A 12,500-nucleotide genomic window follows, 5' to 3' on the forward strand; every position below is an offset into this window, starting at 1 on the left:
CGTTTTCACAAGTAGGTTTATTTTTAGACTAGCCCTTCCCGCGAATTAGGTCAAAAAACAAAGGCAGTTCCGGTTCGGTGACCCTATGACGTCAGCTTAATTTCTTGTAATTGGTCATCGGGCTCCTGTGGGAGTCTCATTCGCGGGAAATTCAATCTAAAATTAAATCGGTCTGTGAAAACGCCGTTACACGAACACAGTAGAGTTGTAGGCTCCGGGTCATGGGTTCCTGATTGATTATATCATGTTGTGTTCATTATGTGTCCATTGTGGTCTCTTAGTTCAACTCGATCTTTACAGATATATTTCACTCATCCGGAAAATGTGATCCCTTCTAGATTTAATTTTAAGCATCAGTTCCTAGGCCCAGTTCCTCAGCTAGGTGATGCACGTGCTATACATCTGTAGGGTCAAAACTCCTGTGGTTTGCCTCATTTTGCAATCGTCCAACCCGTATTTCCTAACCTTTGGTTACTCCTAGTTGATATAATAAGTATGGTAGACTCAAGTAGTTTTACTTGTTTTTACCAACTTTTTTCGTGATGAGAGTGTAAAGCGCCTTAGAAACTGGGATAAGGCGCTTTATAAATAATACATTACATTACATATCAATATCCACAGATGGTTACTAGGCCTTATGGTTAAATTTGAATATTTTTTTTGCTTAGAAATCTCCCGTGAGACCGAACTGAGCCGTGAAATTTGACTCTTACAGTCTCGAAGCCATGCCTGAATATTTCGAACTTGGCCAACGCTGTGTTATAAGCAGAACAGGATGCGCAGTGCAATACTAGGGAAACAATTTAAGTACCATCCCCCTGAACATCAATGTTACCATACGTCCCTATTTGCATCAACAGGGTAAATTGTTCTAATTACATAAAACGGTTAACAAGCTTATTGCAAATTTTCTTTTTTTTTATAATCATCGATATCTGTATCAATAAATATTGTCGTTTTGTTTTGATATTTTGACTGTTCTCGGGAAACAACTATATAAGAGAAGGCAGATTCTGTAGAGAACTGCAATGTGAAGGGAGATCAACTTCCCTTTATTCAAGGAGACATCAACCGACTGCCTATAGGCCACGGGAAATACCATCATGATACTCTTTGTTTGTCCCCCCAAATTTTGCATATACATTGTTTCCAGTTTCTCTTGGGACTTACAATGGTCCCAAGAGAAAACAAAAACAATGCTTATTAAAAATTTGGGGGGACAAACAAAGAGTATTATGGTATTTCCCGACGTGGCCTATCCAAAAAAATTATTGGAAATAGCAAGAGAAAATGAGGGGACAGAGAGGGAGGCTCAAGGCGTTTGCCGGGATATGTTATGTCCACGAAAGTTATTTTTAGACGAGCGGAAGTCTTTGTTCTAGGGGAAGTCTGTCTTCCGAGACGTTTGCATGCAGTCTTGCTTCGTTCTCAGGTTCTTAGTGAAAAGAGAAAATGATGGCGTACGTGGAAGGCTTATGAATATATATTTTCTTTCAAACATCGGTACGAGGTTGGCCAGCATGCGGACGTCTCGGAAGACTTCCGCTCGTCTAAAAACAACTTTCGTGGACATGACATATCCCAAGGGCTGGACCGGGAGCCTCCTTCTCTGTCCCCTCATTTTCTCTTGGAAATAGTGACCACAAACTTGGTAACCTGTTTCCTGCACGTAACAGTATGCACGACGAGACTTTTATTATTTTTTACTTCTATCCATCTTCTACGGGTTCCGCATCCTGATGACCCATTAGCTAAGTGTCACTGGGGAGATTTCGGCTTTCCGGAAAGGATAGGCTGTGTTGTTTCGGTTTTCTTTTAATGAGAATGTCAGCGAAACGTCAGACAAATCTGGCCACTTTAGACTTTGTGAGAGCTTCTACCCACAAAATACGGGAAAGTTGTCTCCGTCGAGGGCGGCGCATACTTCTCATACCCAGGATATGAGTGACAACTAAAGCCGCTACTCCCGCCAAAACGATTCCCAGCATTAACCAGCCACCAGTCTATTAATCAATAACAAAAGTCATACACTGCTGTTGAAGACATTTTCAGGTGACATCAGTCAACTATAAGATATTAACGTCCCATTTGTATTTTTATAATGTTCGTGTCAATTAAATTGAGAAAGGCAATGTTTATACTAATAGGACGAAGTAAGGGTTGTTTCCTGTCAACGAGAATCGGGGGTTGGAAAGTGCCGACGAGCACTGAAGAATCAACTCCCCATGGGTGTGCAAGTTTGTTACATAAACTTGGGTTAAGTAACGCGAGCTCTTTCATGAGGACTATTTGACACACATGTCTATATTAACTGAAAAACGACTATCTCTTTTGGTAAAATAAGTGGTAGATTTTTTTATAAAAACTGAAGCGGACAATTTTTGAGAAATCAATCAGTGCGATTCCAAGGATAGGTAACTTAATTATTTACCCGGATTCAATCTTACCTTCAGATAAAATGACGAATATTTATCCACAAAGCGTGAACACAAGGAACCATTGCTTTCATAAGTACAGTCGTTCGGTTTACTATTTATATTTCTGGTTATTTTTCTTTTATCGTTTAGAATTCGTGTTTCTGTTGAGGTTGAATGCACGAGAGTTGCACTTGGAGAAATTTTAGAAGAGGGGGACATGGGGATTTGCGGTGTTGCGGTGTTGATGGTTTTTTCAATGCGGTGATGCGGTGAATAAAATCTCAATTTGCGGTGTTGCGGTGATCGCAAACCCAACGGTGTGCGATGTTTGTGTTTCTCAAGCTACGGTGTTCGGTGAAATGAAATCATTTGCGGTGCTGTGGTTTCTTGTTTGATCTTTCTCAGACCTAAATTCAGCACGTAAACTTCGTCAATCCGTGATAATTTATGACAAGCAGGTACCATCGTGTTTAATTTGTAATAAAATACAGACCAACATTGTCGAGTTAATCTTCAATACGATTAAGCTGCTAATGAGAAGCTGTTTTCGTTGATAAATACGTAATTTGATAAGTAACTTGACCGCTGCTACCAGGAGTTTTTTTTTTTTTTTGTAGAAAATTGTTTAGGTATAAACGTGTTATGTCAATTGTAGACGTTAAAATCATGTAGCTAAAAATAATTGTTGCGGTGACGGTGTTTCGTCGACTTTTCTTGCGGTGATGCGGTGTTCGTTAATTTTTTTTGCGGTGTTGCGGTGTTTAGGGCCCCCCCATGCCCCCCTCTTAGAACAGTCAAACGTACGAAGCCGCCAGGCACCCTGGTCACTACTTGCAAGAGTAGACCCGTTTAGAGTCACTGTTGATTCAGAAGGACTGGACGTAGAAGTTGCAGAGCAGCACATTCTTTCCGCCAGATTAGTCGCCATTATTAAAAGAACAACACCAACATGATATTGTCCGCGTTCAAGTCGTGGAGATTTCATGAAAATTCTCATTCAGTGGAAGAGCTACCGGCTCATCCACAAGGGCAGCTAGCTGCAGTAGTCACCGCAGTTTCCGATGATCCTTTCCAAACTGAACGCAATTTCTTCGAGAGAGAGAGCGTCAGTTTAAAACCAAAAAACAGATGTCTTTCCGGATTACGAAGTGTTCGTATATTCAATTTCTTCCACGGGACATTTGCATTTCCTGACAGACAAATATTAATTAATTAATAGGTCTACGAGTTCAGAAGTGAAGAAAAAAATTCCCAGCAATGTTTTTTACAATCTTGTCGCGATGATGGACTTCGGTAGATAAAAAAGACTGGACCAAGCAACAAGAATAAAAAAAACTGCATTTGAGAGAAAAGCTATTCAATTAATGTGAATGTAATTTTGACTTCATACCACTGAGATTTGCATCTGAGTGTTCAGTCTACATACAAACTTAATATCACGTAGAAGCTACTATACGTGGGAAAAAGCCGGAAACTTTAGCGGTAATTCCCTTGCAAAATTTAAAGTCAGGAAAAAATAAGCAAAGAAACAAGAGCCAAGGTTGTGGGTTATAAAATTGAGAAATGTGACAACAATTTTGATAAATCAAGTCAAAAAGGATAAAAGATGTCACTTTACCACCTAGTATCAGAGATTTACTCCGTTTCGTATCAAGTAACAAAGGCGGCGGATTACATAATACATACAACCGAAAATCAGGCAAAGCTCAAAGAAATTTTTTCATGGAGTTTTCACATGATCATGCAAACTTGAGAAAGCAAAACAAAGAAGAATGCACATCTAAACAAATAATTTGTAAAATACTTGCCCTACAAAGCATATATCTTGTCTGTAACATTTTAAAATTTCTCGTGTTCTCCTCCATGAAAAGCGGTTACAGCAAGGGATGTCCAGAAATTTCGCGTTCATGTTACTGTAAATGCTTCTTCTGTACCCATATATCTAACAACAACGTGTATAATTAAACACAGTCGACAACCGGAGCAAATTAGCATGTCGCTTACAGAGAGATTTACGGAGCACGACGAACATCTAACTGAAATTTGTTTTTCCGCCAAGATTAAAAAAAAAACTAGTTTAGCTCTTTCCTCAGTTGCTTGTTTTCTAAAGACAACGGCGACTTCTCGAAGGAGAGACAATAAGAATAAAATGATTTCCTTGCTTTCCTGAAAAGCAGCACTGACCCGCCGTTTGCCGTTTCACGTAAACGCAATGCTAAATCTTCTCTTACGTCGTTGCCACGTTTACCGCAAACGCGAGCGGAATTAAAGTACTCAATGAGAGCGAGTTTCACACATTCCGAGCAAGCCTTTCACTATTATATGCGAGGCGCACTTCTGTCATCTGTCACTGCTCGTTTCAGTTTGGTCCCTTTCTGAATTTCACTGAGCAGTGCTCCTCGATGACTCTTGCTTGGTGGTTTTGTTAGAATACTCTGTGTTAATGATTGCTTTTTCGATCGGGGAGGGGGTGGAACCTGCATGGGAGGAGGGGGTGGGATTTTGGTAGACGATGACGGTTGAGGGTGAAACTGAACTGATGGAATCGTTGCCACTTTGTCCACTGAAGGTCTTTGGCTTTGGGACCTGGAAAATATGATATCATCAAGAAAGACAGAAAAACTAGGAAAAAGGTTAGGGAAATCAATGATTATAACCGCAGGAATTCAGTTAACCAAGACGAACAGAAAGTGGAAAGTTAAAACTACAAATTAGCTTTTAAAAAGTTAATTTGCTGTAAACTCACCTGGAAGGCTTTCTTTCTTTTTGAACTGATGGGCCATCGTATAATTTTCTTTTCTTATCTGACGGTCTCCTTTTCCTTACGATTCAAAATAAAAAGGAAAAAAAATTCACAATATTTAGACCATCTTTTTACGCAAAGGCAAGTGAAGTTAGTCAATTGTGTGGTTAGGGTTAGGTTTAGGCCATCTTCAAGAGGTGATTTTTTGCAGCCCCCTCAAGACCTGACCAAAAAAATTTTAATGTTAATCTTAATTTGTTGAAAAGGATTTAAAGTGGTACTACGACCAAAAAAAAATTTTGTTTTTCCTTTGGATTTCAAAACTATGTTAACTAAACACTAACTCACCCAAGTTTTAAGTTCTGATTTTAAAAAGACACCTGTTTATTTTAGCTGGAATTTTCTTATTTATTGGTCCGCCATTACTAACTTCAAAATCTTGAGAGAGCTGGGTCGAGGAGAAAATGATGTCAAACACTCACTAGTTTAATAATGCAATGCGTGTGTACGCGGCCTAATTAATATGCAGCACGGGAGTTTTTTGCTTTCAGACTTTTAAACCCGTGCTTTGCATATGTAATAAATTGCGTTTGCACGCTGAAATTTTAAGCTAGTGAGTAAATGACGTCATTTTCTCTAGATCCAACCCTCTGAGGTCCAATCGGCCAGTTTTGAACGTGAGTAATGGCGGACCATGAAATCCAAAACTTACACTAAAAATAAACAGTCTTTGGATGAAACTCAAAGCTCAAAATTTTGCCAGTTAGGTGTTAAGCGAACACGCTTTCAAAATCAGAAGAAAAAAAGGAAATGATTTTTTGATCATAGTACCACTTTAAAAATCCTTTTCAACAAATGGTGCAAAAATTTGGAATAGTTTACGTCGAGAAATCTGCCATCTATCCAAAAACAATTTTAAAATCCATGATATTCTACTCCAAAGACTTTTAGAACAAGACTATATTGATTTGTTTGTCTTAATAACAAAAATGTCTTAATACTTTGGCTTCTTATATTTGCATTTCAATTGATTTGACTTTAGATGATATTTACTTAGTTGTTTGTATACCTACATGTTCTGTAATATATTGTTTGTAAAACTTTACATGAATATTAATTGCAGCTTTCTCTACTTGTTCTCTTTTTTATAAACGTGTAACCATTGCTCGCGTCAACTAGCTTTTGCTAACTGCGAACAGTGCATATTGGTCATGTACTGTATTATAACGAAATTCTACAGGAGTCAATCCTTCTAATGATACCGTTTCTTGAAAATGATGACATCGGTTGAGCCGAATTAAGAGTAGTTCGTGTTATGCTTGTCATATACAAGTACCTATCAGCTTCTTCACTTTCTTTCCTGAAAAGTTTAAGCAGCTGTTTCACATTTGAACTTAACTGAATCTGCAAAGGAAAATGAAGACAATGAATTAAACTACATACCTTAGCTAAAATGTCAAAAAACTTATAAAAATGATAAAGTGATTGAAACCATAAAATAAAACTTACAGGGCCAGGATTGAACTTTTCCAACTCACTAAGGTCACCACCTTTGAATAAAGAATGGCTAGCAAGCTAAACCACAAGAGCAAGAACAAGAACAAGAATACTTATTTCCTGGGACTTGGTTAAAATAAGGGAAGGGTAAAACTATTAAGTAAATCAAAAGGCATAATAAATAGGTAACTACAAAGCCAATATAAAAAAATTAAATAGAAAAACATCAAGTAAAATCATCTCTTTCAAGAGCGGACACCCACATGGCCAGGTGCCCCTAAGAGGAGGTTTTTGTAATCTTTTTATTAATGTAAGAAAGGTTGCGAGTGCTGATCAATAATGATCTATTAGCGATTTGGAGTGGTCTGCAGGCTTCCTAGTTCGTTATCTTTCCAGTTATTTTAGGAGCAGGCCAATACCCTTTCATACAATATAGTTAATTCTATTGGATGTGAAATCTTTTGTAATGATATAAGGGTAGAATATATGGTGTTTGTTGTTAAATGAAACTAAAACCCCTTAAATGTCTGTGTTAATTAACAATTAGACCCGTGGCCCTTAAGGGCGAAGGGTCTAATTGTTTTAGTGTCACCCTACTAGACGGACAGAAAAGGCAATAATAAAGTTAGCAAATGCAAGTTAAAGAAATATTTATTTGGGTATAAAACGAAAGAAAGCGTCACGCTTTTCGCTAGTCGAGGACTATTTATAATAGTCCTCTAGTAGCGTAGCCAATCAAACTGCAGGATTTGCATTACTCCACTAGTTGGGTGATACTAAAGGTGGATAGTAATCACTAGGAAATAGATAGCCCCATATGTAAAAGTGACCAAGAACAGATTGATTGAATGTTCATGGAAATAATGTGATCATGAGAATGCAAGAGTTAAATTCCTCCAACCAAACCCTGATCATACCATGACGTTTCATCGTCACATGTCAGAGAACTTAGTACAGGGTAAGGATTAGGGTACAGTCATGACATTTTGCTTTTAAAAGTGTTTGATGCTACACATTTCTGTGCGTCAAAATGGGTGACTGGCTACTCCGAAACTTCGGCAATTTGCCTTGTGTCACTCCAAAGTACCTGTGTTTAAAGCTCACTAGATGGCTAGCCTGCTCTATTAGCGATTTGGAGTGGTCTATTTTTGGGAAGTCCTGCTGCACGCAGGAGAGCTGGAAAGAGGGCTAAAAGCTCTCTATTTGTTAACCAAAATAAATCAACTCGTAACTTTGTGAGCAGAAACTATTACAATAATTTCTATTGCAACAAAGTAATGGTGAAACAAAATAATAAGTCGATTCCTCAAAGCCCATCCCATATGAGAGTGTAACAATGATGACATCATACTGGACAAATAGGATGATTGGAAACCCAAAAGTGAAATAGACTGTGTGGGAAAAGGTGGAGGCTTTCACACATGGGACCGTATGTTGGGTGGGCTGCCTTACCACCCGTCAAGTGACAGGGATCTATCTCAACACTTGCTTTATTCCCATCGAAGGCTGAAGATTAATTGTGATCGTTGATTAGATTAAGCTTAGATTAAGATCGTTGATTAGATTTAAACTATTTCTAGTATTTGATTCATCACTATATCTCTTTCACCTCATCCAATGATGGATACAGTCCACTTTCATTGAAGAAAATAAAGTTAATGACCTGTAAACGCAATATAAAAGCATTAAATATTGAAAGTACTTCATATTTTTTACGATGAGTCAATTTCATATTAGACTTTACAAAAGATATTTAGCATCACATTTTATTTTAAAATCTACATCAGTGAGTAAAGAATTACCACAAGTAAAACGTCTATAATCATTTGAATTGCCCAGAGTTCACACCTATCATCAGAATAGGTGGTCATTATAGCTTTGGCAATTGGTTAAGTTGGCATTTTTTTACTAGGTCCATAATGTGAACAAGGTACATGTACTAGACTTGCAAATGGATGTTCATGGATGAAAATCAGATAAGCAACAAATTTATGAACATGTAGGTAGGTATGTGTGAACTTTGCTGGCAAATTGTAGTAGTTGCAAGAAGCATGTCACTGCCCTATGTACTTGTGAAGAAGTATGATGGGTTTCTGTATTATAATAATGTTTATGTATTTAAACCTGGTTTGACAAACCTCCACAACCGGAGCATTTCTAAAGTTAACCAAATTCTCTTTGATTGGTTCTGCTGTTGTTAATTCATATCCAGCCAGCATTTCGTATATCAGGTGACCTGATGACACAACAGATGATAACCAAAGTGTTGTACCTTAGCCCACCAACAATGCATTTTTGGACTGTTAAGTTTCCAGGATGGTATATAGAAGAATGTTAAGAGTACCATGGACGGAACATAAAACAAAAAACATAAAACCAATAAAGAAGTTCTAAAGATGGCAAATACAACAACCTCATTCTTTATCAACAATAAAGAATAGAAAATGCCAGTATTTTGGACACGTAATAAGAGCGTAATAAGGTCGATCCAAAAATTGTTACTGGAAGGCAAAATTGAAGGGAAGAGAGGATGGAGGAGACCAAGAGTTACCTGGATCTAAAACATCAAAGAATGGTTAGGACACACCTATAATGGATGTGTAAGAAGAGCGGAAGATCGGAACAGCTGGAGATCCATGATAGTCGACCTACTTCTAGTAGATGGCACTTGAAATTGACACAAGGAATTTCCTCTTCTCTACACCCCACTGTGTTTATAAATTAACCACAAGAAAGAAGGAAAAGTGGTTAAAACTTAATTCTTAATATTAAATAGGCCAGGAAGTCTTAATCCACATTAATTTTACTATGACAACTCTCTGTGAGATGAAATGAGAATTTGAAATTATCAAAAAATAAGTTGGTTAAGACTAAGCAAAAAACCGCAGAAATTTAATTAACTTCCTTATGATCCAACTTCTTTCCTTTTGTGTTGGCACGTTCACAGATTCACTAGATTTTGTCTAAATTTTCAATTACAGCCACAAGTTTGACTGGTTACTATATATCTCCCTTTGAATACAGTTCACATTAAAATCAAGATCATGGCATTTTGTTTTTGAGTGCACGTATTTAACCTACCAACCTTAATACTTGCACAAATATGTAGTCTTACCAAATTGAATAACATCAATATCAGCCTTTTTCACTTTAAACAGTTTCTTTAGAGTAGGATCAAGCCTTGATTTCCAACCAAAGAAGGAGTTTTCAAAGCCAGAAAGCCTAAGACAAAATAGACTCAACATTAACTGTTCTCGACAAGCAAAAAATGGTAAAATTTAATCACAAATTTATAGAGGAAAGAACTATATTAAGAAACAATTTAGCTCTCTGCTATATGTTAAATTCGTATCTATCAATATTTACACGTATATATTGAAGTTTGTCATACGATACATAGAGCTAGGCTTGGCCTTCAGCTACTACACTATCATCAGTAATGTTATAAACGCATACTCTTTGACTCACTTTGAAGTTCCATTGGTTATAAATATATTTCCAGAGTGTATGTGACCACAGGGTGGTAGACCTTTACCTCGCAAGTATAACAAGGCCTGAAAAGAAAAAAAAAAATCATACAAGGTTCCTTGCCCCGTTGCTGGGTATGCGTTACTGTCTGGCTTTTATTTCAGATACCTGTAAACAGTAATGGAAATTTGTGCAATGTAAGCTCCCTCTAAGAGATATAATGATAAATCTTGGGATAAAATTTAATACTTAGGATGGTTTTAGGGTTAGGGTTAGCTATAGAAGGAAGAAAACAACAGTGTGTTTCCTCACAGTTATCAAGCAGGGGACAATGCAGCAAACCTTTGACCATTTACACATGAGAACGAAAGGTAACAAATGCAGTATATTACCTCTAAGACTTGTCTTCCATAATTCCGAATTTGTGTAAGTGATAAAGATTTCCCTTTCACTTGGTATTTCTGTTCCCAAGGCAACTTTGGACGAGACTGAAAGTGACAGATTAAGATGTCAGATGAAGTTATACAGAATGCAATATAGCCGTAACATTACATATTTCCTAAGCATTTTTCCTTTTAACTTAACTTCTCCACTTACAGTAACTATATGTTGACATTTTCTTCTTCAATTTTTGCTGCTAACACCCTGTTAAACTTGCAGTGATTTCTTCCAAGCCCGAGCTAGTAAGAAGCAAATATCTGTTCCTTCATTAGCATGACAAGCTGCTTCAAAATGCAGATTACCATTAAAACAAAGAATTAGATTTGTTTTTGTCATATGCAGGCTTGTGAGACTTTTTTGCAAAATTGCAACTCTTTCACCACAAGGACTGATACATCCAGACTGAATTTATAATTATAAAAAAACCTAACGTTCCTAGCTGATGCGTGATAGCATGGTATAGCAACAAAATTAAAAGTAAAAGGACGTTTTATTATACATGTAATTAATATGTAATTAGAAATGGACACTAAAGAATATCATACATGTAGTTCTTTAACATAAATCAAAAGATTTAAAATAAATCAAATAAAAAAAAAACACAATCATTAGTTGCATTCTAGTTAAGTAGGGTGTATTAAAGTGATTTGAAAATAATAAGGTGTTGAGGATGGAGCCCAAGGTTAACGGTCCATTCCCTCCTCCGAAATTTCCTTAGTTGGCTCCCAAAGAAAGTTTTCAAGTGTCTAAATGAAAAGTAATAACACAAGTTAGGAAAACCAAAACCAATCTGGACTTGCATGAGTGATTTTTCCCATGCTTTGAGCAAATTACATGGAATTGCTACAAAGTTGGATTGATTCATTGCGTTGTTTGTACCTGCTGTGATTGGTTGAAATAATGACTTTGCTATTTGTTTTATGACCAAGTTTAAGAACTGTTCAGACTTGTAAAACAATAAAGATGCCATTTAAAGTTAAGAAAGTGCAAGAACATCAAGATGTTAAGCTATACCCCATAAATGATGTCTTTTAATGATCCTCCTGACCGATAAGGGTGGACCAACATTACCAGGTTGTGCTCAAACACAAAATCTACATCCATTACTGGAAAGAAATATGGGTGCTGGTGACAAAAATAAAAGTATTTTATTGTCATTTAATGGCTGTGACAATGATTAGAACACACAGTTGTAGAATGGAAGATGTTTACAATGTTACAGTACTATTCTTGTATGCATCAGTACGTTCCCAAGATTGTTTGTTTTCCCTTACATTACCAGCAGCCACATTGATTTTCTAACCCAAAAGAAAAAATTTCCATAAAAATGCTTATTGGTACGACATGGTGGAAAATAATTCATTTTTAATTAACCCTTTGACACCCTAACCGGTCAGACTTTGTATTTTACTCTGTCTAACTTGAACGACAGATGATTTTACTCGTCAATGGGGAACCCCCATGACTCAATCGGTTATTAAAGGTATTAACAATTTGGCTAGCTTCCCACTCAAGATGTTCTTAGGGCTTAATCACATGTTCCTCCCCTACTAACGTTTGCTGAAATGAAAAACCACTTCCATTCGTGGATTATAGACCAATCAGAGGCCTTTTTCCAGTTTTGGGTACACGTGTTTTGTATGGCATTCTTTGACTTCTTAGCATGCGATTGGCTATGCACAACACAATTATTAGTCAATGCTGATTGGTTTCTTTAAATAGTGAGCAAACAGCTGTTGAACTGAAGTGGTTTTTGTTGCAGACGTTAGTGGGGAAGGAAGGGGTGAGGAAGCTACAATAATGTTTGCGTGGGAGGGTACAATTTGGCCACCTTTATGTGATGTGAAATCTACTGTCTAATACTGGTGTACACAGGATGGGTATACATACTTTTTCACTCAATCAAGTGAAGCTATGATCTTCGCAGTTATGAA

At 37.1% G+C, this 12,500-nt stretch overlaps 1 protein-coding gene across 3 annotated transcripts in view; it reads right to left on the reverse strand.

The window, feature by feature from the left end:
• Nucleotides 1-3,558: 3,558 nt before the first annotated feature.
• LOC137992010 (slowpoke-binding protein-like) overlaps nt 3,559-12,500 on the reverse strand; it is a 25,302-nt gene continuing 16,360 nt past the window's right edge. For all 3 annotated transcript variants that reach the window (XM_068837046.1, XM_068837048.1, XM_068837049.1), the window contains 10 exons: nt 11,581-11,691; nt 10,518-10,613; nt 10,126-10,211; nt 9,773-9,879; nt 8,796-8,893; nt 8,267-8,320; nt 6,670-6,735; nt 6,497-6,564; nt 5,164-5,238; nt 3,559-5,003 (listed from right to left, as the gene is read on the reverse strand). In XM_068837046.1, coding sequence (XP_068693147.1) covers nt 4,736-5,003; nt 5,164-5,238; nt 6,497-6,564; nt 6,670-6,735; nt 8,267-8,320; nt 8,796-8,893; nt 9,773-9,879; nt 10,126-10,211; nt 10,518-10,613; nt 11,581-11,691 — 1,029 coding nt within the window. In that variant the 3' untranslated portion in view covers nt 3,559-4,735. The remainder of the gene's footprint in view (nt 5,004-5,163; nt 5,239-6,496; nt 6,565-6,669; nt 6,736-8,266; nt 8,321-8,795; nt 8,894-9,772; nt 9,880-10,125; nt 10,212-10,517; nt 10,614-11,580; nt 11,692-12,500) is intronic.

Source organism: Montipora foliosa, chromosome 2 (assembly GCF_036669935.1).
Source record: "Montipora foliosa isolate CH-2021 chromosome 2, ASM3666993v2, whole genome shotgun sequence".
In the NCBI taxonomy this organism is placed as follows: Eukaryota; Metazoa; Cnidaria; class Anthozoa; order Scleractinia; family Acroporidae; genus Montipora; species Montipora foliosa.